Raw genomic sequence first — 22867 nt, forward strand, 5'->3', positions numbered from 1 at the left:
TTATCCATATTTTATTCATCCTCAAGCCATCCTAGGTGCAAAAAATTATTTTCAAGAAAAAAAATCTTAGTATTTTTGTCTTGTTTTCAGTAAAAATATCTAAACAAATCTTAAATTAACATGTTTTTTTCTTGATGAGCTAAACAAGAAAATAAGTCTACTTTTAGACCAAAAATATCAAATGTAAGTGATTTTGTGCATAAAACAAGCAAACAAATCTGCCAATGGGGTAAGCAAAAAATCTTGAACATTAAATTCAAGAAAAAATCTTGCTTGTTTTATGCACAAAATCATTTAAATTTGATTTTTTTTTTTGGTCTAAAAATAGACTTATTTTCTTTCTTATTTTCGTTTTGCTCATCAAGAATTTTCAATAAAAAATCTAAAAAAAATACTTTTTAGATATTTTTACTGAAAACAAGACAAAAATACTAAGAATGTTTTTTCTTGAAAATAATTTTTTGCATTGTATTTTTTTTTCAGCCAAATGTAGTTTGAGTTATTTTAAATTAAATCTTGGCTCTTGTAAGCTTTATAATGACATTGGATAGAGCCCCAATTTTTAAGCTACAAAAAACGTGAATATGTCGTTTATAAAGTTTTATTTTCCTTATACAAAAACTCATCGCTTCACCTCGGAAGACATTTAATAACTGTATGGATTGTTTTTTGATAAATGGGTGCGCATTTTGAGCTTTAAAAATGGGGCACTATCCAATGCCTTTATAAAACTGAAAAGAGCAAAGACATTATTTAATATAATTCCCACTGTTTGGCTGAAAAAAGAAAGTCAAAGTCAAAAAAATATGGGTTAATTTTCATTTTTTGTTGAACTATTTCTTTAATTTTCTTAGCAAGACTATCATTAAACTCTTGCTTCTACTTTACTGTAGTGCGTTTTCATAAAATGCATGTATAATATGTGCATAAAATTATGACATGCATTAATTAATGCAAAAATTCTGCAATGCACACATGTTGTGTAGTTACTCATCTAATTTCATGTAACAGGCCTAACCTTTGTGCAATGGGTGTGTATTAGCAAACATAAGTCCATAAATACAAAAACTATTAGCATTCCGATAGGCGTAGAACAGTGCAAATATTATTTGTCCTGTACAACTAATGCATGATTAATTTTATGTTTCTATCTATTGGCTTGCAAAGACGCACCGCAGCAAAAGTGTGAAATCCCACCAGAGAAGGACACAAGTAAGCCGAAACCATCAGCAGGTAAAGAGGAGGTCGACACAGCCAAGGAACCTGTTAAAATCGAAGCAGAAACTACGACCGCAACTGAGGAAGAACCTCCAAAAGAAGCCCAGAAGCAAAGTGAAAATGAACGGAAAAACATCTTTGGCAAAATGTTTAAAAAGAAGGCAGAACCGGTGAAACCTGCAGATTCTGTTGATGGAGAGCTTACATTAGATTCAGTAAAACCATCAGCAGATAAAGAGGAGGTTGACAAAGCCAAGGAACCTGCTAAAATCGAAGCATCTTGTCAGACAGAAACTGCAACCACAACTGAGGAAGAACCTCCAAAAGAAGCCCAGAAGCAAAGCGAAAATGAACGGAAAAACATCTTTGGTAAAATGTTTAAAAAGAAGGCTGAACCGGTGAAACCTGCAGATTCTGTTGATGGAGAGCTTACATTAGATTCAGTAAGTAAAATCTGCAAAGCTAGTTTATTATTATTTTAACTATTTATTAGTTGGTCTTCTATACAGATATATATTGCAGTACACAGTGCCTATGACTTTGTCACATCTTTGCTATGTACAAAAAATGACACAAAACTTAAAATATGCAATTGCATCTGGTTGAAACACAAAGTGTTATTTTCTTAGTTTGGTAAAGAAACACACTTATCTTGAAGGGGACATATCATAAAAATCTGACTTTTTCCATGTTTAAGTGCTATATTTGGGTCCCCAGTGCTTCTATCAACATAGAAAATGTGAAAAAGACAGCCCTGTCTCCCAAAATTGCTCTATGTAGTCACATATTTTTTTATTCTTTTTTCGTGATATTATCACAAATTTCCGCGTTTCTCGTGATCGTATAACGAATTCCTGTTTTTGTGTGATTATCACGTATTGGTTACTCAACTGTTTTGTCCTATTTTTAAACCATTGTCGCTTCGGTTTAGGGTTAGATTTACATAAAATGACATCCCTACCCAAACCCAATTCTAACCATAACGCCAGGCGACATAAAAAATAAATCAGAAAAAATAGTATAAAGCAATGTATAACGTGACATTCTAATGCAAGCACCAAATCTAACCCTAAACCGAAGCGACAATGGTTTAAAAATAGGAAAAAGCAGTTGAGTAACCAATAAATGATAATCACACGAAAACAGGAATTCGTTTTACGATCACGAAAAAACAGAAATTCGTGATAATATCACGAAAAAAGAATAAAAAGAATACATAACTATATCACGAAACTTTGTGAGACTGGAAAGGAAAAAGATCAACCCAGTAACTTAGTTTTGGTAAATCATTCTCTGCAAGCATTTGAAAAAATAGGTAATTGAAATTTGGCTCCCCTTGTGATGTCAAAAGGGGATAACACTACACCTTAATCTGCACTATCCAACCACAGCGTTTCCATTTAGTGCAGAGATCAGCTCATTTGCATTTTAAAGGACACACCCAAAAATGGCACATGTTTGCTCGCACCTACAAAGTGGCAATTTTAACATGCTATTATAATCTTAATGATTGCTATTTTGAGCTAAAACTTCAGATGCGTACTCTGGGGACACCAAAGATTTATCTGACATCCTAAAAAGTCTGTGAAATGTCCCCTTTAAAAACAATAACAATGCATCATTATTTTTTCAACTGTTACTTCTGTAAGCTTGTATGCAAATCCAGGTGGGCTTTTGTACCTGAAGTGTTCTCCCAAGCATCTACCAGGTAACAAGGTGTCATCGGAAGTTATATAAAAGCACTGCATTCTGTTTCATCTTTGCCAATTTCTCGTTCCAAAAGGACGACCAAGATGAGATTCATGAAGAAACGGCTGGTAACCTACATTTGACTGACACCATTCCAACACAGCCTATATCTGAAGCTCTGACCTTCTTTGAAGTTCTCCCAGATCTGTGCCAAACAACGAAACCAATAGCTGTCGCTGAAGAACCTGTGACCTTTTCTGAGGCATCTGCTAAAGAGCCGGTGATAGGATCTCAAGTACATGAGATGCATACAGAACATCTAAAGTCTGTAGTTCAGGTGCCAATGTCATTCAAATATGAAGAACCCACGACTGCTGATGCTGAAGAGCTTTTAATAGAAGATGAGGAACTCATAAAAATGGTTGAAATGATAATATCAGATGAAGAGGAGCCAGAATCAGTTACAGTGGAACCGAAATGTAAAGATACTTTGGTTGTAGACTTGATTCAGGATGAGCAACCATTGGCTGAAACTGAGAAGGCATTGGATGAAGAAATTGCTGATATCGTTGAGGAAATCTTGCAGATTACTGAGGACCAAGTCACTCAGCAAAACGTTGAGGAAAACATGAGGCAAACAAATGAGGAACTGAGGAACATGGACACATTGGATGTTGCAGAAGCACCTGAAACATTATCTGTAGAGTCGGCAGTCGTGGTTAAAGACGAAACGGCTCACGTGACTGTCGAGGACATATTTGCTGCCAATGGAAAGGCAGCTGTGGATGAAGAAAGCTGGGTGATTATTGAAGAACCAATCACCAACCATCCTTACCCAGCTGTAGATGGACCGGTGACTTCACCAGCCAGTGAAGATGAGAGGATCGGCACGGAAAGTAAAAGCCATTTAGCAGAGTCTTCAGAATTGTTTTCTCGCCTGAGGTCTGTGTGCATCGAGGCTTTAGTAGATTCCTCATGCAAGCCCGTCAGTGTAGATGTTTGTGGTAACGAAAGCACGATTAACATCACAATTGAAATTTGCCCAAATGACAAGTATGAGTTCGATAACACAGCAATTGTAATAGCAGAAGATTGTGATTTCATCCAAAAGATACAAGAAAACGGTGTGCACTGCAGTATTGTAAGTCAGATTTCTTGCATTCGCAAAAACGCCGCCGCATGGACGAACTCACAGCCCTGTTGAAATCATTTACACGTACTAACTCCTCACCTACAAGATGTTTATCGTCAATGTGAGACGAATAACAGAAACTAACCGTACCAGACTTTGTCTCCAGACTGAAGGCTGAATTAACTTTATTAAAAGTTTGTGAGCATGTGTTGAGTTGTTTGCTTATTGTTTTGTCTATACGGGTGATTCTCACAAAATCCAGATTTAGAAGGTGTCCAACATCAAAATTTTTAAAAAGCCCTTGAAGCAATTTTTGTTGCACATATGAGATTACGGTCTGAACTTACTATAACCATTATTTTTAGAGGATTTTAAAAATATTTCCTATAGAATTATTTACATTTTTTAGATTATCGTTATCAAAAATGATCATTACCGCAACATGAAATTACATTAAATATATGCATTTACAAACTCATGTTTTGGTAATGAGAACTTAAAAGTTGTTTAGGTACTACGACAAACAAAATTTCAACTTTTATCTGGAGAAAAAAAATAAAAAGCTTACCTGGTAGCCATCTTGAGTGTTACAGTCAATTATGTCCCTTCCAAAAATGATTGAAAATTGTTTCGGAGGATGAGAAAATTGGTCTTGGATACATTTATATTCCTTATTATTGTTTCTACATTTACCAATGATCACCAAACACCACAAGTTTAAAGTTTACTTTAAATGTTTATAGTATTACATGCACTGAAGCTTTTTATTTTTTTATTTTTTATTATAAATATTTCCATGTCAAAGAACAGTCATGGACACGTTGCGGTAATGAAATTTTTTCCCTTAAATGTGGAAAAAAAAACAAAATTGGGCTGTATGATGTCATTTGAAATCATAGTACAAAATAGTACACGAAGAGATGTTTTGTAACTGTATGCTTCTTATTTTGATAGCATTTACTTTTATTATCAAAATGTTTCACTAAACCTCATAAGTCTAATTTCGTGAGAATCAACCATACGTGACTGTCCCAGAGTAAATAACTTCCATCCAACATTGTGAATTTGCATGAAACTAACCAACTGTACACCAGTCACCACCAACCAGCTCTTACTGTGCAAAAAGATATCTTTGCTATAAAAAATCCAGAAGCAATGCAGTATATAATCTAAATCAAACATGTTTTCTGGGATAAAGTACACACAAACATTAAGTCCAGCACATTGCTGAATATCAATGAGTGAGGGGGGAAACAGTCTTTAATAAAAGACGAATTGTTGCAGCTGGGCCCCGAGTAGGCAGAGGCATGGATGGAATTGTGCCCCTATTTCAATGCAGCTATTGCACATCAGCTGTAGAGTTGTAACACATTTCCAAAGGCTAAGTCTCTGGGTTTGTCCATAGGAAGCAGTGGCCATCGAGGCAAGCGCAGAGCCCGAGGGGATCGCTGACGAACTCTTGAAAGATCTTGGAGAAGTCGCAGAAGAAACGCCGCAATCCGAGGAGCCGAAAGAATCAGAAAAAAAAGTTATGAACTTTTTCAAGTCTTTTGTAAGTACAGCTTTTCGATTCTTTCATTTATTCGATCCAAACAGACTTGCACTAAATGATATTTACATTTACATATTTGGCACTTTATCTAGAGCGATGTACTTAATTCATGCTACATTTTTTCATTACTTGTAAGGTTACGTTGACACTGTTAGCCCTACATGTTGAATTTAACAAAAAAAAAATAGTTTAAGGTCAGCAGGAAGTAGTGTAGTGTGCTATATTAAAGTGTAACAGGAAGGTGTATGTGACCAATATCTCCAATATTGTCTTGTACCCCCAAAAAATTATTTTTACTCTCTGTAGTATTTTTTCATTGGACTTTTAATCTGCTAGCTAAACTATCCCTGGCAGTCAAGCCCTTGGACATGACAGAGTGTGGCAGTCTTTTGTTTGCTGTATAATGCGAGCTCACAAGGGAGGCCTGTGCGTTTGGAGTAGTGATGTGCTGTGATAAAGCACGGGTAGGCCTACGCCATCTCCAGAGGACAATAGCTGACTCAATACGAGAAGCATGTTCAGAATGATCCCTGCCAGGGAGCTCTTTGTGCGCCCGTAGCAAAGAGAACCCGTATGAGCGCGTCTCGGTTTGACAGACAGACATTATGCTGACAAAAGATACATTTTGATATCTCCATCTTCATTCAAGCAGATGAATAGGCCCTGCTCTCCAGCATGGAGTACCTGAAGGAGCAATATATGCTTAAACATGATACCCTGGTGCTTTTTCACAGTCACTATAATGTTTCCCTGTCTCCATTCTCTCTTTTGCATGTGAAGGCCAGTTCGACTAAGCCAAGCAAAGAAGCCAAAGCCACTTCTGATGCTTCAAAAGACCAGGTAATAAATCCTATTGTCAGATGTTATGTTATATGTTATGTTATGTTTTTTGTTACGTTATGTTATACGTTATGTTATACATTATGTTATACGTTATGCGATAGGTTATGTGATAGGTTATGTGATACGTTATGTTATACGTTATGTTATACGTTATGTTATATGTTATACGTTATGCGATAGGTTATGTGATAGGTTATGTGATAGATTATGTGATACGTTATGTTATGCATTATGTGATGGGTTATATGAAACGTTATGTGATACATTGTCGTGCTTTGTGTTTTATTATATTTTATGTTATATCTTATATTATATGTTATACGTTATGTGATACGTTATGTCATGCTATGTGTTATGTTATGTAAAATTTTATGTAATACGTTATGTTATACATGAGGTTATGATATACATTGTTACGTTATACGTTACATTATATGATAAGTTATACGTTACACATTTCGTTATATTCTTCATTACGTTACCTTATGTAACATTATGTTACATCACGCTGCATTACATGCTACTCTACGTTAAATTCTTTTACATTACATGCCACATTATGTTACATTGCGTTACATTACAAGCTACATTACATTACAGTGTTACATTATATGCTACATTACGTTACATTACGTTACATTATTTTACATTACGTTACATTACGTTACTTTATGTTATGTTATATGCTACATTATGTTACGTTATATGCTACATTACGTTACATTATATGCTATATTACGTTACATTACGTTACATTATGTTACATTACATGCTACATTATGTTACATTATATGCTACATTACATTACTTTACGTCACGTTAAATGCTACATTTACGTTACATTACAATACGCTACATATGCTAAATTGTTACATCGTGTAACATACTTTCTTATTTTAAGCTGAAATCCGTAACTTAATTTTTTTTAATTATTATTCTTAATATTATTTATATAAATAATAATAATATTATTTATTATGTATTATTTATTATTATTATTAATATTATTTATTTAAAAATAACTGTGAAATCTGATCCAACATTTCAAATTATATATCATTATTATTACATTACCACTGAAAATTGTTTTTAACACAGATTGTTTATGCACTTGCTCACTAAATGATTTTTATAGTTACAGATTGTGGGTTTAAAATACATATTTATATTCTGGTATTGTTGTTGCTAATTTATTCATTATTTTTTTGGCTTTTTGTTCATTGTCTGATGTCCTGGGTAAAATCTATAGGATGTGTGCGCTTTTTCGGATGTTTTAATTCATTTTCAGCTCTGCTGCATTCAGTGTGCTTAGCGGCTAAGAATTGATTGAATACCAGTCGATACACCTGCACAACAAAACTACTTTTCAAATACTTTTTGATTGCCAGAATTGCAAAGTTAGCTAGACATCTGTCAATTCTTCTCTTGAGATTCCAGATTCCGTATCACATGCATGCATAGAGATGTTCCCAGAGTCTCTAATTAAACTTTTTGGATGAAAGCTCTGAGGGCAGAAAATGCAAACAGACGATGCTCTATTGATTGTCTTTATATTTGTTCTTTTCTCTATTTGTGCAGTCACAGAAGGAGACGCCTCCAGCACCTTCGGCAAATGTGAGTCATTTCAATATGTTAGTTTATACTATAATTAACTCTTTGCATCTCATTGGATAGATGAATGGATGGACTGATTAATTGCTTAATCAATTAATTAATCATTCAATGATTTGTCAACGATTAATCGGTCAATCGTTTAATGTGATCAATTACATGAAAAGTCCCCTAAAATCCCCCTAATAAACTTAAACTTCTGCTTCTCTTCTCTAAGGTACAGGAAGCACCCAAAGCACCACCTCCGCCCCCTCCAGCGCCTCCTAAGATGGAAGGCAAAGCAGAGCCCGCGGTGAAGAAAGAGGAAACGTCTGCAACAGCTGCAACCAAAGCAGCAGACGCTCCTGCCAAGACCAAAACTAAAGACGGTGCCTTCAGCAAACTCTTCCGTCCGAAGGTATGAGCTCACCTGCCACCATCCTGGAGAAGTGGGTTATAGTAAAGCACATAAATACTGTAAAAGTGTTCAGTGGTCTGCCACATTACATCATGATGCTTTGAATGTATGTAGCATATGTGGCAGACCATAATAGAGTTATGTGAATTTGAGATCTTGCTAGGTAAGGTGCTGTCAAAAGTTCAGCCGGCGAAAACCAGCGGGGGCAGAGCTAAGACAACCGGAGTGGTAAATGTGAGCAAGCGGAGGCCAGTCGAAATTAACAGAACTGACCTTGTTTATTTTTTCTCATGCACATTAATTTCCATCTAAATAGCTTTGCCTTTTTGTAGGAGAGCTTGTAATAATATATATTATACAACAAGCACAGGGTTGACATTACTGAATGTTCGATGAATGGCATCATGTCGACATTACCTCATGTCACAACAGTCGGCCAACTAAACCATGTGCTTTGGGCTCCATTCCACCACTTTATAACTTACATCGGATTTATTCAGCAAATTCAGACGCTCTTAAAGCCAACCAGTGACTCAATGTTGTCTTTGTCAGAATACAGGGACAGTACAGAGAACTATGAGAATTTCAACATTAATGCTAATATTTGCTTGCCCGCAGCCTGTTTTGGTGGATGAGGTAAAGCCGATTGAGATTGAGGTTGAGGTCGAGGTAAATACATTTAGCAGATTAATTGTCTCCTTGTGGGCTTGCATGCTGGAGGGACTTTCTTGCTAAATGAATGATGTAGAGACTATTTCCTATACTATATCTTGATGGTACTTTCCATGAATATGAGTACAGATTGGTGTCCCGTAATAACAAACTTTAAAGTCCCCATGAAATCAAATGTTTTTAATTTTTTTGTGTAATATTGCAGTATTTTTTATAAACAATTTATCCGTATTTAAAATTCACATGCCCTCAAAAATCTGAAAAAACTACTTCCGCCCTCTTGTGGCGCTCATTTTCTGATGATGTCAGCTTGACGGCATGGGCGGGAGCATCCGTTAACTCCGCCCATTCCAACTGTCAGTCTGAAAAACACAAACCACACCCACTATTTTTCGGCGTGTGATATTCCATTTCTTTTGGAAATACATCACAATACAGAAGTAAAGTCGATAGCTACTTTTGGTTCACGGGGACTTAACAGATTTAATTTGAACTGTGCCTGACAATGAGAAGCATAATATGCTCTTGAATTATTTGTCAAATTTACATTAATAACTTTTTAACTACCAAACATTAAAGCAAATCTGATGAACTCATAATTGTTAAAGGGTTCTTCAGAAACCTAAACAAAAATCTGAGCCATTTTGTACTTTTTTCATGGGTTGTGCCTCTCAGGAAAACCGAGGCTTTCTTTGGTGTAAACAGAAAATACAAAACATCGCATAGGTTTCAAGCTCTTTCTATAATTCCGTCTCAAACATCTCTGCTGTCTTCTGTCACACTTTTTTCCCACCGTAACAACATCCTGTTTATGATCTTTCTCAGAAGACCCAGGTAGACGCATCTAAAACCAGCACTCTCGAGGCGGCTGCCAAACCAGAAGAACCACCGGCACCAAAACAGGAGGAACAGAAACAGGAGGAAAAGAAACTGGAGAAAAAAATGTCTTTTTGGAAAGTCAAACCTAAGGTAAACAGTCCTTTCAAGTGTGCGAGTGTGTTTCATTGTGCATTACAGAACTGCATGCAATAATAGGTTTGTATGAATTTGAGGTACTGCTAGGTCAAGTGACCACTAGGATCCAGGCGGCGACATCCAGCGCTGCCGCGAGCATCTCTCTCGTGTCTCCTAGATCGGTAAATGGCACCGCTGTAGCCATTTTTTGCATTAACCGTACTGATAAAAGACTTGTGTTTGACATAACTCTTTGTGTTGTGAGATATCTATGAGATTGTTTTAAAGGCTTCAGTGATACAGTTATTAATCAAGTTAATGTGTCACCTGTGCTGAATTGTCAGTTCTTACTAAAGGCTTTCAATCCCATATGGCACATTTATTTATTCGTCCGGCAGAAGCTTTATTTAATGTGACTTACAGTGCATTCATAGTATGTGCTTTATTTGCATTATTTGGGTGTTATTGCATATATAATAATTTTTGTCTAGCTTTACCTGTATATTATATAAAATTAATTTTGCATAATAACATTTTTATGGTATACTATCAGATAAATGGTTAAAAATGGTCCCAAGCTGTCACTGGGGCCCGTCCAAATATACAATTTAGATACACATACATTTGAGGTACCAATATGAACTCTTTAGGAGTAGATGTGTACTTTTTAAAAAGTTACTTATATTTATATATATATAAATATTTATAATTTAGGCTTTATTATTTTTTAACATACACTGTAAAAAACAAGGTGCCACACAATACCATTTTTGGTTTTATGATAAGAACCTTATTAGAAGATAAAATGGTTCTTTATGAACCTTTAATTTAAAGTGCCTTTTAACAAGATGTCATATAAGTCTCAGGTGTGCCCAGAATGTATCTGTGAAGTTTCAGCTCAAAATACCCCAGAGATAATTTATTATAGCATGTCCAAAATGCTCGTGTTTGGGTGGGAGCAAAATAATGTCTGTACCTTTAAATGCAAATGAGTTACAGCCCCTCACTTCCTTAGAAACAGACAGTGAGCGCTTTTAGTTAAGATAGATCTGATTAATACAGTCTGAGAAAATAGTATCTAGTGGACAGAGTACAACTCGCTGAGGTTGGAAACTATGGTATGTCAGGACTGTAAGTGGGCGGAGCTTTATCAGTGTGACCTCACATTGATAAGAGAACCAAAACTGCATGTCTAATAAGACTGCTTTGGTTTAACGAGAATCAATGATGCACAAGTCAATGTAAAAACTACCCGCACCCGACCAAAGCTTTCAACTAACCCGCCAAAATATTAGGCCTGGGCATAGATTAATCTCATACAAAATAAAAGTAATTTTTTGCATAATATATGAGTTTGTGATGTGTGTAAATATTATGTTTATTTAAACACACACACACATACATACATTTAAAAATGTTTTATTTAAATATAGTTTTTTTATTTATATATAATTTAGAATATATAAAAATATAAATAAATATATATATACATGTAAATGTTTCTTTTATACACATGCATGAATGCGTGTGTATTTATATATACATAATAATTACACACAGCACAAACTCATAATTTATGCAAAAAATACTTTTATTTTGTATGAGATTAATCTAGATTAATCTATGCCCAGCTCTAATATATATATGTTGTACTCGACCCGCTTCCTGGCCCGCATTTATTAAAAGTAGTATTTGTTAAAATAGTTAATTGGCATTTTTATTTCAAACGACCCGACCGATCGCGACCCGAATATCATTAAAAATAATTTTGGATGACTCGTACCGCGGGGACCCCAGGCACCCGCTCATTTTGGAAAAACCCGCGCATCACTGACGAGGATTAAAAAAGGAGAGGGTGGATTTTTTCCATCGTAGGGTGGTTGTGGTCACACAGTGCCAACACACATTATGTCCAAAAAACTTTATAAAAGTGGAATTTGCATAATAGGTGCCCTTTAATAGTTCTTCTATGATATTTCTCTTAAACATTTTTATTTTACTTAACTAATGAAAAAACATTAATGTACTTAATTTCTGTCCATTTAAGGCCCCGGAGCCCAAGAAAGAGACACCAGCTGCACCTGTCCCAGAATCTGCCCCCATTGCGAAGGCCGTAGAGGAGCCAAAACCCGCCACCCTGGCAGTACCAGACAACAAATCAGTGGACAGCACGGATAACGCCTCGCCCAGCGCTCCTCGCAAGCTGGAGAAGAGGAACTCCGTCAATATCTTCTTCAAAAGCCTGGTTAAGTAGAAATCCAGAGTTTAGCTTAGAGCCCAGGAATTGACCGAGGACAAATTCATGAGTATTTGCAATCTGCAGTTTAACTGTCCAGCTGTATGTAGTTTTTGTCTTGTTAAGTGTTTTTGAGAAACATTTTATGTTGTCTGACATCTTCATTATTTTAGTATTGTTGGTTATTAATCTTAAAAAAAAAAAAACATATCTTCGATTGATCTTTTATGTGTTTTCAAAATAATAAAGTTGATGTGAATGACCACTAGATGGCATCACTTAATAAAATCCAAATACGGTAGATTTATGTTGCACTCTTAATAAATATGCAGGAGCACCTGTTAAATTAAATTAGTTATTGCATGTAATAGTTACTGACGCATATGCAAACCGGACGTGTTGGAGCAAGATCCACAGTTGATATTTAAGTTTAAGCGATCACTTGCCAGACAGGTTGCAGTGCGTTTTGCTTCAGGCACCATTACAACCCAAACATAAAAAAACAACAGTTAAGTTAGCTTCACTAATGTTGCATTATGCATTGGTGTGTCTCACAGGGCCAAAAACGTCATTCTACTGATGCTGGAGTGCAAACGGACCCCGTGGTACCCGAGAAGGCCAAATAAACCCCCAGCCTTTCGGGTTGGTGATCTTTACTGTAGCATAGGAATACACACAAATGTCCAGAAAGTTTTGCAGATATGCAGCCCAAATCCCCAGTTTCATTTCCAATGTGTTTATGAGGTTGACCCTAACTTGATATTATGCCATGAAACGTGTATTTAGCGAGAGCAGACGTAAGTGCAAAAGTATTCCTTATTAAGCAAGCTACATGTGGAGGGAAAACTTGTGTAGTTGTTTTTTTTTTTTTTAACAATAACTAGTCAGAGTTGCGTGATGAGGCATACGAAGGCAAAATGAAAGTGAAAATGTGATTCTGCATTCAGAGAAACTCAATTTCCTTTATCTTCTGTGCAAATGTAGAAGTATGCGAAATATGTCAACTAACACTATTTATCAGCATTAATCACTCATTCTACACCAGATGCATTTTGTATCGCTATAGTATGACAATAAGATGGTTTTTCCATTGAAACAAAGCATACCTTATGTGTCCTTAACAAATGACTTAATCATACACTATCTGATTGTAAAAACAACACATAGAAACCTATTCAATGCCCCATTGTCTGCTTAATTCAATCAGTGCTCATTGAAACCGACTAATTCTCATTAAAATGACCTTGGCGGCTAAAGGTTGCCGGCCCACAAATTTTTAAAAGAGTTTCATAAAAAAAACTGAATTATTTATTTAACCAGATATACATCTGATCACTATATATATATATATATGACCAACTTGGTTATTTATGTCAGACCCAAAAGTCAAAAATCTTTTTTTTATTTTCACTTTATGTAGCCTTACAAAATGTTGCACATTAATCATAACTTACTAAACCAAACAGCAGTTATTCTGTTATTTGCTTGGTCGTCCATTTATGTCCACAGGAGAAATTAAGAAGTTTATTTAAATGTCTTTCGTGTTTTTTGTCCTGTTTTCTGCTATTAGAACATTATATAATGCAATATACAATTATGCAATACAATAATGCAATGCACATCTCTTCAATGGTCAAATGTTTTATGCTTCCTCTTCTGATTCTTGTCTACATTTGTAAAGAGCAGACGGGCCTACTTCAAAATTCATTCTGTTTTCTCCTTTGTTGCATTTTTGTCTATTTAACCAATTTATAAAAATAAACCAATCATTTCTCTTCCATATAAAAAGACTCATTCTTTATTTAAAATAAAGACACATTCGCAATACACCTAGTTAACTGTTATGAGGAAAATTTGAGTAATTTTATCTTTTTCATTTGTATTCTGGGTGGTTTCCAGGATGTTGTTATGTGGTTGCAACCGTGTTCTGAGTCTATGGGATTTTTTCAACCGTTTTATTTTCAGCCAGGCAAATTTTTTATAACTTAGACAAGTAATCGCTCACATTTGTACAAGTCAATTTAATTTGGTAATTATATGAGCCATGATACGACTTATGTCTTAATAGTTTACTTTTTAAAATCGTACATTTCACAGCTGGAAAGTTAAGCCAGCCTACGTCAAGAGTGACCGCCCACTGGGAAACAAAAATTTGGAAAACAATTAGCTTGTGACTAAAGATGCATGGTATGCTTATTGTTGGTCCAATGCTGTTCTTATGTTTTCCCACGCAAGCGCACTGTCCCAGCTGTGTGTGGGCTCTTGGCCTAAGGGAGGGGGTTCAAAGCTGGGAGGACCCTTGTCAGCACTAGTATGTGTCACAAACGATAGCAGAGAGAGAGAGGGAGAGAGAGAGAAAGAGAGACTACATGGATCAGATTCCTATCCTCCGGGGCAATATGTACCCAATAGTCATTATAAGATAAATATAACGGCACATTTAATGCTTGCCAGCATTGCAATTACTCTTCCATATTCCTATTTTTTTCCAGAATCAAAGTGTCTTGGTAAATTATATTGTACGAGTAATAAAAACTATTTATAATAATTCAATTCAACTTTATTTATATAGCACTTTTCACACTTGGTAATTGTTTCAAAGCAGCTTTACATTAATAGAAGCAGGGGAAAACACAGAAAAATTGACAGACAATATAAGTAGCAAAATATAGTGGCTATTAATAAACTTTACAAGTGGGCGTATTAATAATGTATCGTATACGAGGGTGCTAAGTTAAACCAATGTCGGCAGACTCCCTGGGGTGTAAAACCCCCCTACACTGAAAAAAAAGATTCATTAAATTTACAATTTTTTAAGGTAAGTGGTTGCAATACATTTATTTAAGCTACATTTAAACAAAAAAGTAAAATAAAATGAAAAACATTTGTTTAAATGTAGCTTAATTAAATTTCTTGCAACCACTTACCTTAAAAAATTAAGTAAATCGAATGAATAATTTTTTTCAGAGAAAAACCTCTCGACTTTATTTTAGCCTGGGAGTAACAAAAAGTCCTAAGAAGGAAAAAACCTTGAGAGATATATATCGACTGTATACAACAGTGTTTTAATATATGCTCTGTTCCAGACAGGCTAGCTATTGCGGCGTTAGTATATTACCCAGACGAGATATGTGAGTGCTTTGTTCCGAACAGGCTAACTATTGCGAGATAAGTATGTTTACTAGACTATTTATGTGAATGCTTTTGGATTTAAAGGGATAGTTCATGCAAAAATGAAAATTGTGCCATCATTAACTAAATAATATGTTGTTACAAACTCGCATAAATTTCTTTGTTCTGATGAACACAAAGGAATATATTTTGAGAAATGTTTGTAACAAAGCTGTTCATGGACCCTATTCACTTCCATGCTAGGAATAAAGAATACTATGGTCCACAATCGGTTTGGTTACAAACATTTTCCAAAATATCTTCCATTGTGTTCATCAGAACAAAGAAATTTATGCGAGTTTGTAACAACAAATAATTGAGTAAATGATGACACAATTTTCATTTTTAAGTGAACTATTCCTTTAAGGAGCTCAGACAGTGTATCAAAGGTAGCAGGTTTGTTTGTTCACTAAAGCATGAATAAAAGCATAAAGTCTTATGTATAAATATAAATATGTACCCTGAAATGTGTTATTAGGACAGTGTTTGTATTTGCTCTGGAGTTCAAGCGTTTTAGTTTTCTTGCACTGCTGGATGAGGCTTTGGTAAGGTGTGGTACCTTCAAGTATTTGTATATTAAAAAGAGAGCTTGTGTTTTGTGCTGACTGAGCGTTTGCTCTGGGATGGTGAACACTGCTGGCATTGTCTTACAGACCCATGACTGCTCTCATAACTGTCATGAACTATTCTCTTAGAGAAATGTGATATAGTATCTTCGACACAAACCGTACACATGTGACTTTCAGGCCCCAATGTCCATTAACTTTCATTAGCTTCCCATTTTTTCACTATGTAATTCTAATTTATTTGTATTAACCCTCCAGCTACTGTATGGCTATCATTTACCTGATTTACAAGATGAATGTTACATTGTCTGTTTAATATTCATGACCCAATGTGATACATTGTATATTCTATTCTATTCTATTCTATTCTATTCTATTATATTCTATTATCACTATTTTGATTTAATGATTAATTTGTCCACATGTGAATAGTTCTTCGTTGAGTAAGTCCTTTTATCTACCACAAGGTGTCTCTACACATCACATCCTTTCATTGCTTCCTTGTACAGTATAGCAACAAACCTTGTATACAACTTGTTGACATCATTGACATTTCTTAAACTACATTACTGAGGAATTTGCACTCCCCTTCACATTAAACAAACAGGAAGTTGAATATTTTCAAAGGTGTTTTCCCATTGCTTGTTCTATCTTGTGGGGAAGTTGGTTTTAATTCAGTATTGCATTGACACTTAAGGGCACTTATGTTTATTTTATGTTTAAGTTGAAAGTCATGAAACAGCAACAACAGAGTATTTACTCCCACATGTATCACATCACACAAAGAAGCCAAAATGTTTCCATTACAAAAGGACCAGGTTTCAGTCAGTGGTGGATTTACAGGACAAAAGCCTGCTGACAATTTAAAGTTTGAAGTATTCTGCTCATTCACTCACTTTTAAAAGTGCGAAAGTAAATAAACATGACATCATTTTAATGTGATCAGACTTGCTGACAATTTAAATCTGATAACCTGGTAGTTATTTTTTGTCTGGTCCGGCATATCTTTAAAAAAATGCTAATTCTGTCTGTGGCACAACTGGTGCACAATAAATAATACTTATTGTTTTGTCATTCATGCTGCTTTTTACTGACAGCGAGCGGTCCTGGCAGAACAATGAAGTCATCTGCTCCAGATACATCTACACAAAAACAGTCTTCAGCAAACTTCACAAGCCACAGACCTTAACCATCACACATGTGTGCCGTCTGCTCAATACACACTCGTTCAGACACACACGCTACTAGTTTAAAATAGATGTATTGTGTTTGCATGCCTTAATAAAAAAAACATTCTTGATAAAATGCTAAACTGCATTTTTATTGTTTATAAGTAAAATAATATTAATTGTATATTAACTTTTAATATACATCATATTAAAGGTAAACCTTTTATTTGTTACTTTATCACTTTTCTCTTCCAAACATTGTGATGGCTTCTGGCCTACTTTTTTCCATCATTATTGACCAGCCATTTGGCTTGAAATTATCCCCAGGGGAACACGCACCCCCTCCTCCTCAGCAAACGTTGAACACACAGCGCTGGTATCTTTTAACTTCCATCTGCCAAACGAACACATTAGGAAGTTGCAACTATCGGAGAAAGATGATCTAGTTGAACTGGATGGCCGAGATTATTTTGTTTTGAAAATTCAAGCAGAGTACAGATATAAAATACATTTGGGAGTGCTTTGCATTCCGCTGTGTCTTTCTAAACAACACTAAACAAAAGCACCACACTATTGACTATATAACGTAATTGTTTCAAAATTGCATGTCTGTGATCTAAATGTATCCTCTTACATATAACTTAAAATGATTCACAGTAGACAGGAAGTAGTACATAAAGTAACTATATAAACATAAAATGCTGATCTACCTTCATTCTGGATGGTTTTATCAAGCCAGACATAATAATGCGAATCCCCAATACTGGCTGCCCCCAAAGCCTTTGTGATGTCAGAACAATAGGAAATGAGCGGGAGGTCTTTGTGTTACATGTGGTGCCTTTGATTAACATTCTAGACTGGTTTGTGTCACACACTCAGGATGGAGCAAGAAAAAAACAACAGGTGAAACGCTGTACAGCAAAGTTTGTTCAAGATGTTTTCTTTACACGTGTAAACAAATGAATACTGCGAAGAAATGAACATGCAATGTTATGGAAAGCATTTCAGCACGTCTCCTTTCCTTATTTAGGTAACATAACGTATAGAAGTCAAATGTTTAGTCCATGTTTAGTTCATTTCTCTTTATAGACTGTAGCTGTGACTCATGAGTTAAAACTGTAGTTCGTCTGTCAATATCACACCTCTGTTAACACCCCTCCCCTCCAGGTCTGAGTTCACGTTGTGTAATCAATGTAAAGGACTGTGTGATAATGTGAATCATTGTATGCATAATGCACGGTCAGCTGGTCATTATTGCAAAAAAAAAAAAAAAAAAAAAACATGACAGGTGAGCATTCAAATGACAAACCAGATTATTTCCCTTCCTTTCTCGTAGCATTTGCTCGTAAATAATGATTAGGTTTAAGGCTTAGAATGACATCATATCATGTAACCCAACGAAACGTCTTAAGATGTTCATACAATTACTAACCCAAACCAGTACTGATGTGTATTTGTTCACTGTGTCGGCTTGCTGGCAGCTGTGGGCCGCAACTGAGAGCCTCTCTCTCTGAGAAATGATTGCAAGGAGCATTCGTCTGTGAGCCAGCATTCAGACTGCACATGAATGGGGACCATACAACACAGCACTGCCTGGACACTCTTCAATGGAAATACTGTAGCTACAAAAGAATGGGAGGTTTGACTTTGGAAACAGAAATTATAAGTTCCTGCCAACAAAACTCTTTAAGACAATACAAAGGTTTTTTTGCCAGTAATCAATGAATCATTATGTTGAATGTGTAAAAGTATTGCGCCTATAAACTACAGTTCAAAACACTTACTCGTTCTTTCTATTTTTTCCACTTTAGAGAATAATTGTAAACTCATCATCAAAACTATATATAAGTATGGCAAATATGTTGAAAGCATTCGAAGTAAATCAAAACTATGTGGTATTACATCATCTTTTGTATAGTCACTCAAAATGTACGCTTTTCATTTTATAAAGCAGCTTCTTCATACCTCATCTTAAAGGATAGTTTGACGAAAAATACAAATTGACGAAAAATACAAATTCTGTCATCAGGGGCGTCAGACTGGGGGTAAAACCAGTACCGATTACCAGGGCCCCAAAGGAATAGAGAGGGCCCTTGAAAAGTCTGAAATATATTATGGGAGTGGGGCATGGGGGCCCATCAGGACTGCCTATGCATTTGCCCCGAGATCTTGTGCAACGCCCCTGTCTGTCATTGTATACTTATCCTAAAGTTGCTTCAAACTTCATTAACCCAAATTAAGATATTTGAATACTGTTTCTAACAAAGCAGATCTGGGGCACCATTGACTTCCACAGTAGGAGAAAATGATACAATGGAAGTGAATGGTGCCCCAGATCTGTTTGTTTATTATAACATTTCTTTCAATTGTTTTAGAACTTTACAGTAGTGTATATATAAAGATATAATACTAAATCAAACGTAACAACGTGTACATACTTCAAGGCACTTTTACTGTACCTAATGACATTTCACAATTAAAGTCATAATTGTAAACTCATCAAAACTGTATAAGTATGGCAAATATGTTGAAATAGAAAGCATTCGAAGTACATCAAAACTATGTGGTATTACATCACCTTTAGTATAGTCACTCAAAATGTATGCTTCTCATTTTAGAAAGCAGCTTCTTCATCCCTCATCTTAAAGGGATAGTTTGACGAAAAATACAAATTCTGTCATCATTTATATAAGATTTCCCAACACTTAAACACAAATGAAGATATTTGAAAACTTTTTCTAACAAAGCAGATCTGGGGCACCATTGACTTCCACAGTAGAAGAAAATTATACTATGAAAGTGAATGGTGCCCCAAATCTTTTTGTTTATTAACATTTTCTAAAATATCTTCATTTATGTTGAGCAGAACAAAGACATTTATACAGGTTTGGAACAAATTGAGGATGAGTAAATGATGACAGTATTTTCTTTTTTCGGTGAACTATTCCTTTAAGATGAAAACATAAAACAGTACAAACAGTATTAAACAGTATTGAATTTTAAATCTATTCTAAGGTCCTATTGACTGCATTTTCTTTATTATTCTGTCCAAGTCATTCATTTCATTTTTGTCTATATTGTCTATAAAATTTACGCCTTCAGATTAAAAGATTTTTAAGATCATCGGAACATTTCATTCAAGTGTTTTAAAACTTTAATTTTAAGTGTTGTACCCATTAGTGGTATGTATAGTGTGTGTGTATTTATATTTATATTTATTTGGATTAAAGTTTAATTAAATCAAACGTAACAACGTGTACATTTCACAATTAAAGTCATAATTGTAAACTCATCAAAACTATATAAGTATGGCAAATATGTTGAAACGGAAAGCTTTCGAAGTACATCAAAACTATGTGGTATTACATCACCTTTAGTAAAGTCACTCAAAATGTACGCTTCTCATTTTATAAAGCAGTTCTTCATACCTCATCTTAAAGGGATAGTTTGACAAAAAAATACTTTACTTATCCTAAAGATGTTCATTAAACACAAATGAAGATATTTGAAATCTGTTTCTAACAAAGCAGATGTGGGGCACCATTGACTTCCACAGTAGGATACAAAGATACTATGAAAGTGAATGGTGCCCCAGATCTTTTTGGTTATTAACATTTTCCAAAATATCTTCGTTTGTGTTCAGCAGAACAAAGATATTATGCAAGTTTGAAACAACTTGAGGAAATGATGACAATATTTGCTTTTTTCGGTGAACTATTCCTTTAGGATGTCTTTAAACAGTACTCAGTTTTAAATCTATTCTGAGGTCCTATTCACTGCTTTTTCTTTATTATTCAGTCCAAGTCATTTCAATAATATTTTTTAAAATAAAATTGTAGATTATCTATAAAAGTTTTGGGAAACATTTAAAGTCTTTTAAACCTTTACAGTTGAGCATTTCTATATAATTTGAAGTGTTGTATGCATTAGTTGTATGTATAATGTATAATATATATATATATATATATATATATATATATATATATATATATATATATATATATACACTAGTCAACATTCGAAGTGGATCAAAACCATTCAAAAAAGTTTACATAAAATCAATCCCTAATACCCATTCTTGTCTTAGGACAACTTTGATAAACTTTTTTGATCCACTTCAAATGTTGACTAGTATATATATATATATAAATTCATATTAATTTGGATGGATTACAGTTGAACTAAATCAAACGTAACAACGTGTCCATACTTCAAGGTACTTTTACATTACCCAATGACATTTCACCATTACAGTCAGAGCAGCAACAGTGTATTGATGTTTGCCTGGACCAATGAGGAGCAAAAAGTAAAATAACATGGAATCGAAGTACTTACACAAGAACAATGCAAAAGCAAAAGGCCTTAGGGAGATTCCCAGCGCTGCATCTTCCTTTCCATGAGGGCTGGGTGTGGAAATGGGGGATGGGAAAGTTGCAGCTTCATTCACATGCATAATATCAAACTTAAAGGGAAGAGTTTGACTGCAGCCAAAGGAAATACGTGGCCTTTTAAACTAAGAGCCATTATAACATCCCTTCTAATGCATAATGTATAAACCACTTTTTATATATAATTAAATCTTTGAATAGAATTAGATGGGTTGTTAATATTATAGAGCTGAAATTTGTGAAACATACACATAGTAGACATAAAGGCTATATGTCAAACTAGTCTTTATATTTAACTTAAAGATTGAACAGCTTAACAGTTTTGCATACTGTGCCTGAGGGGTTTAAAACTCATGACTTCTTATGAAGTATTGTACACTATAATGCACTCTTATTTCAACTTTCAAGTTTCTGTACTGTTTAGCTTTAAGCATTATAGTGACTTTTATTTTGTATAGCCTACTATAACACAAACATTAATATAATATTAGCTTATTATTTCCATTTACTTTAATGATTGATTATTCTATCATGTCATTCACTTGTTAACTAGCCAACTAGTTTAGGTTATTTTATAAATTAAGCATTCTTAGCAATTCTGCATCTATATACCCAACAACAGATCTTCACTTCTAAATACGTACGTGATGTTGACTTTTAACCAATAGTGTAACTAACAAGCTGTGATCTATAGCTTTTACATCAGTGTGTTTTTATGTTTTGTCCTCCACCCCTCCCCCCAGCCCACATGGTGTCTGTGTGTGAGTTCAGGAAAGCAGTGCTGAGGACGTGATAGGTATCTGCTCTCTCAAATAACAGCCAAATTTCCTGCAGTTACAGAATAATCACAACGCAAGACGATTTAATAATGAATAGAAAGGCAGGTAAAGCCAGTTTTTCCGCGTCTATTTGAGACAATAATAGATAACTGCTGAAATAAAAAATAGCAGATGTTTCGTTTGTAAATGCTCGTTTGTGGCACGATGGTGCAACGTGCTTACAATTGCAAAATGCAATGCATGCATATGCCGATGAATTAGGCCAACTGTATTTTAATTACAATATCATCACTGCTAACGGAAGACATCCGTGTGAATAAAAATACGTTCATAACTAGCATAGCATAGATCATTTAAACCCATAACTAACTGTAAACCACAATTGTTTTGTAACAATCAGGACTAACTCGATGAAGAACAGTTGAGCGGGTCACGTGATCAAAGGTGCGCGCGTCGCCAAGTTCCATAGAACGTTATGAACGCGCCCGAT

The 22867-nt window shown here is 34.9% G+C and overlaps 2 protein-coding genes across 2 annotated transcripts; both read left to right on the forward strand.

Annotated features, from left to right (window-relative positions):
- The first annotated feature begins 1161 nt into the window (after window positions 1-1161).
- Window positions 1162-14092, forward strand: bcas1 (brain enriched myelin associated protein 1). Its single transcript, XM_065285247.1, has 10 exons — window positions 1162-1661; window positions 5445-5591; window positions 6372-6431; window positions 8013-8048; window positions 8263-8442; window positions 9061-9111; window positions 9940-10083; window positions 10167-10250; window positions 12116-12313; window positions 12862-14092. Exons 1-10 carry the CDS (start codon window positions 1365-1367, stop codon window positions 12928-12930), a joined length of 1266 nt encoding a protein of 421 aa, XP_065141319.1. The 5' UTR covers window positions 1162-1364; the 3' UTR covers window positions 12931-14092.
- On the forward strand, window positions 2912-4424 carry LOC135775206 (uncharacterized). The gene has a single exon (XM_073813072.1). The coding sequence runs from the start codon at window positions 3212-3214 to the stop codon at window positions 4109-4111; it is 900 nt and encodes a 299-aa protein (XP_073669173.1). The 5' UTR covers window positions 2912-3211; the 3' UTR covers window positions 4112-4424.
- Window positions 14093-22867: the final 8775 nt, after the last annotated feature.

Source organism: Paramisgurnus dabryanus, chromosome 21, assembly GCF_030506205.2.
Source record: "Paramisgurnus dabryanus chromosome 21, PD_genome_1.1, whole genome shotgun sequence".
NCBI lineage: Eukaryota > Metazoa > Chordata > Actinopteri > Cypriniformes > Cobitidae > Paramisgurnus > Paramisgurnus dabryanus.

Excerpts from the sequence above, each read along its gene's own strand:
- bcas1 (XM_065285247.1), top strand. The coding sequence starts at position 1,365 with ATGTTTAAAAAGAAGGCAGAACCGGTGAAACCTGCAGATTCTGTTGAT. Across the intron at positions 1,662-5,444 it reads GAGAGCTTACATTAGATTCA|GAAGCAGTGGCCATCGAGGC; the intron begins GTAAGTAAAATC and ends GTTTGTCCATAG. Across the intron at positions 8,049-8,262 it reads CTCCAGCACCTTCGGCAAAT|GTACAGGAAGCACCCAAAGC; the intron begins GTGAGTCATTTC and ends CTCTTCTCTAAG.
- LOC135775206 (XM_073813072.1), top strand. The coding sequence starts at position 3,212 with ATGCATACAGAACATCTAAAGTCTGTAGTTCAGGTGCCAATGTCATTC.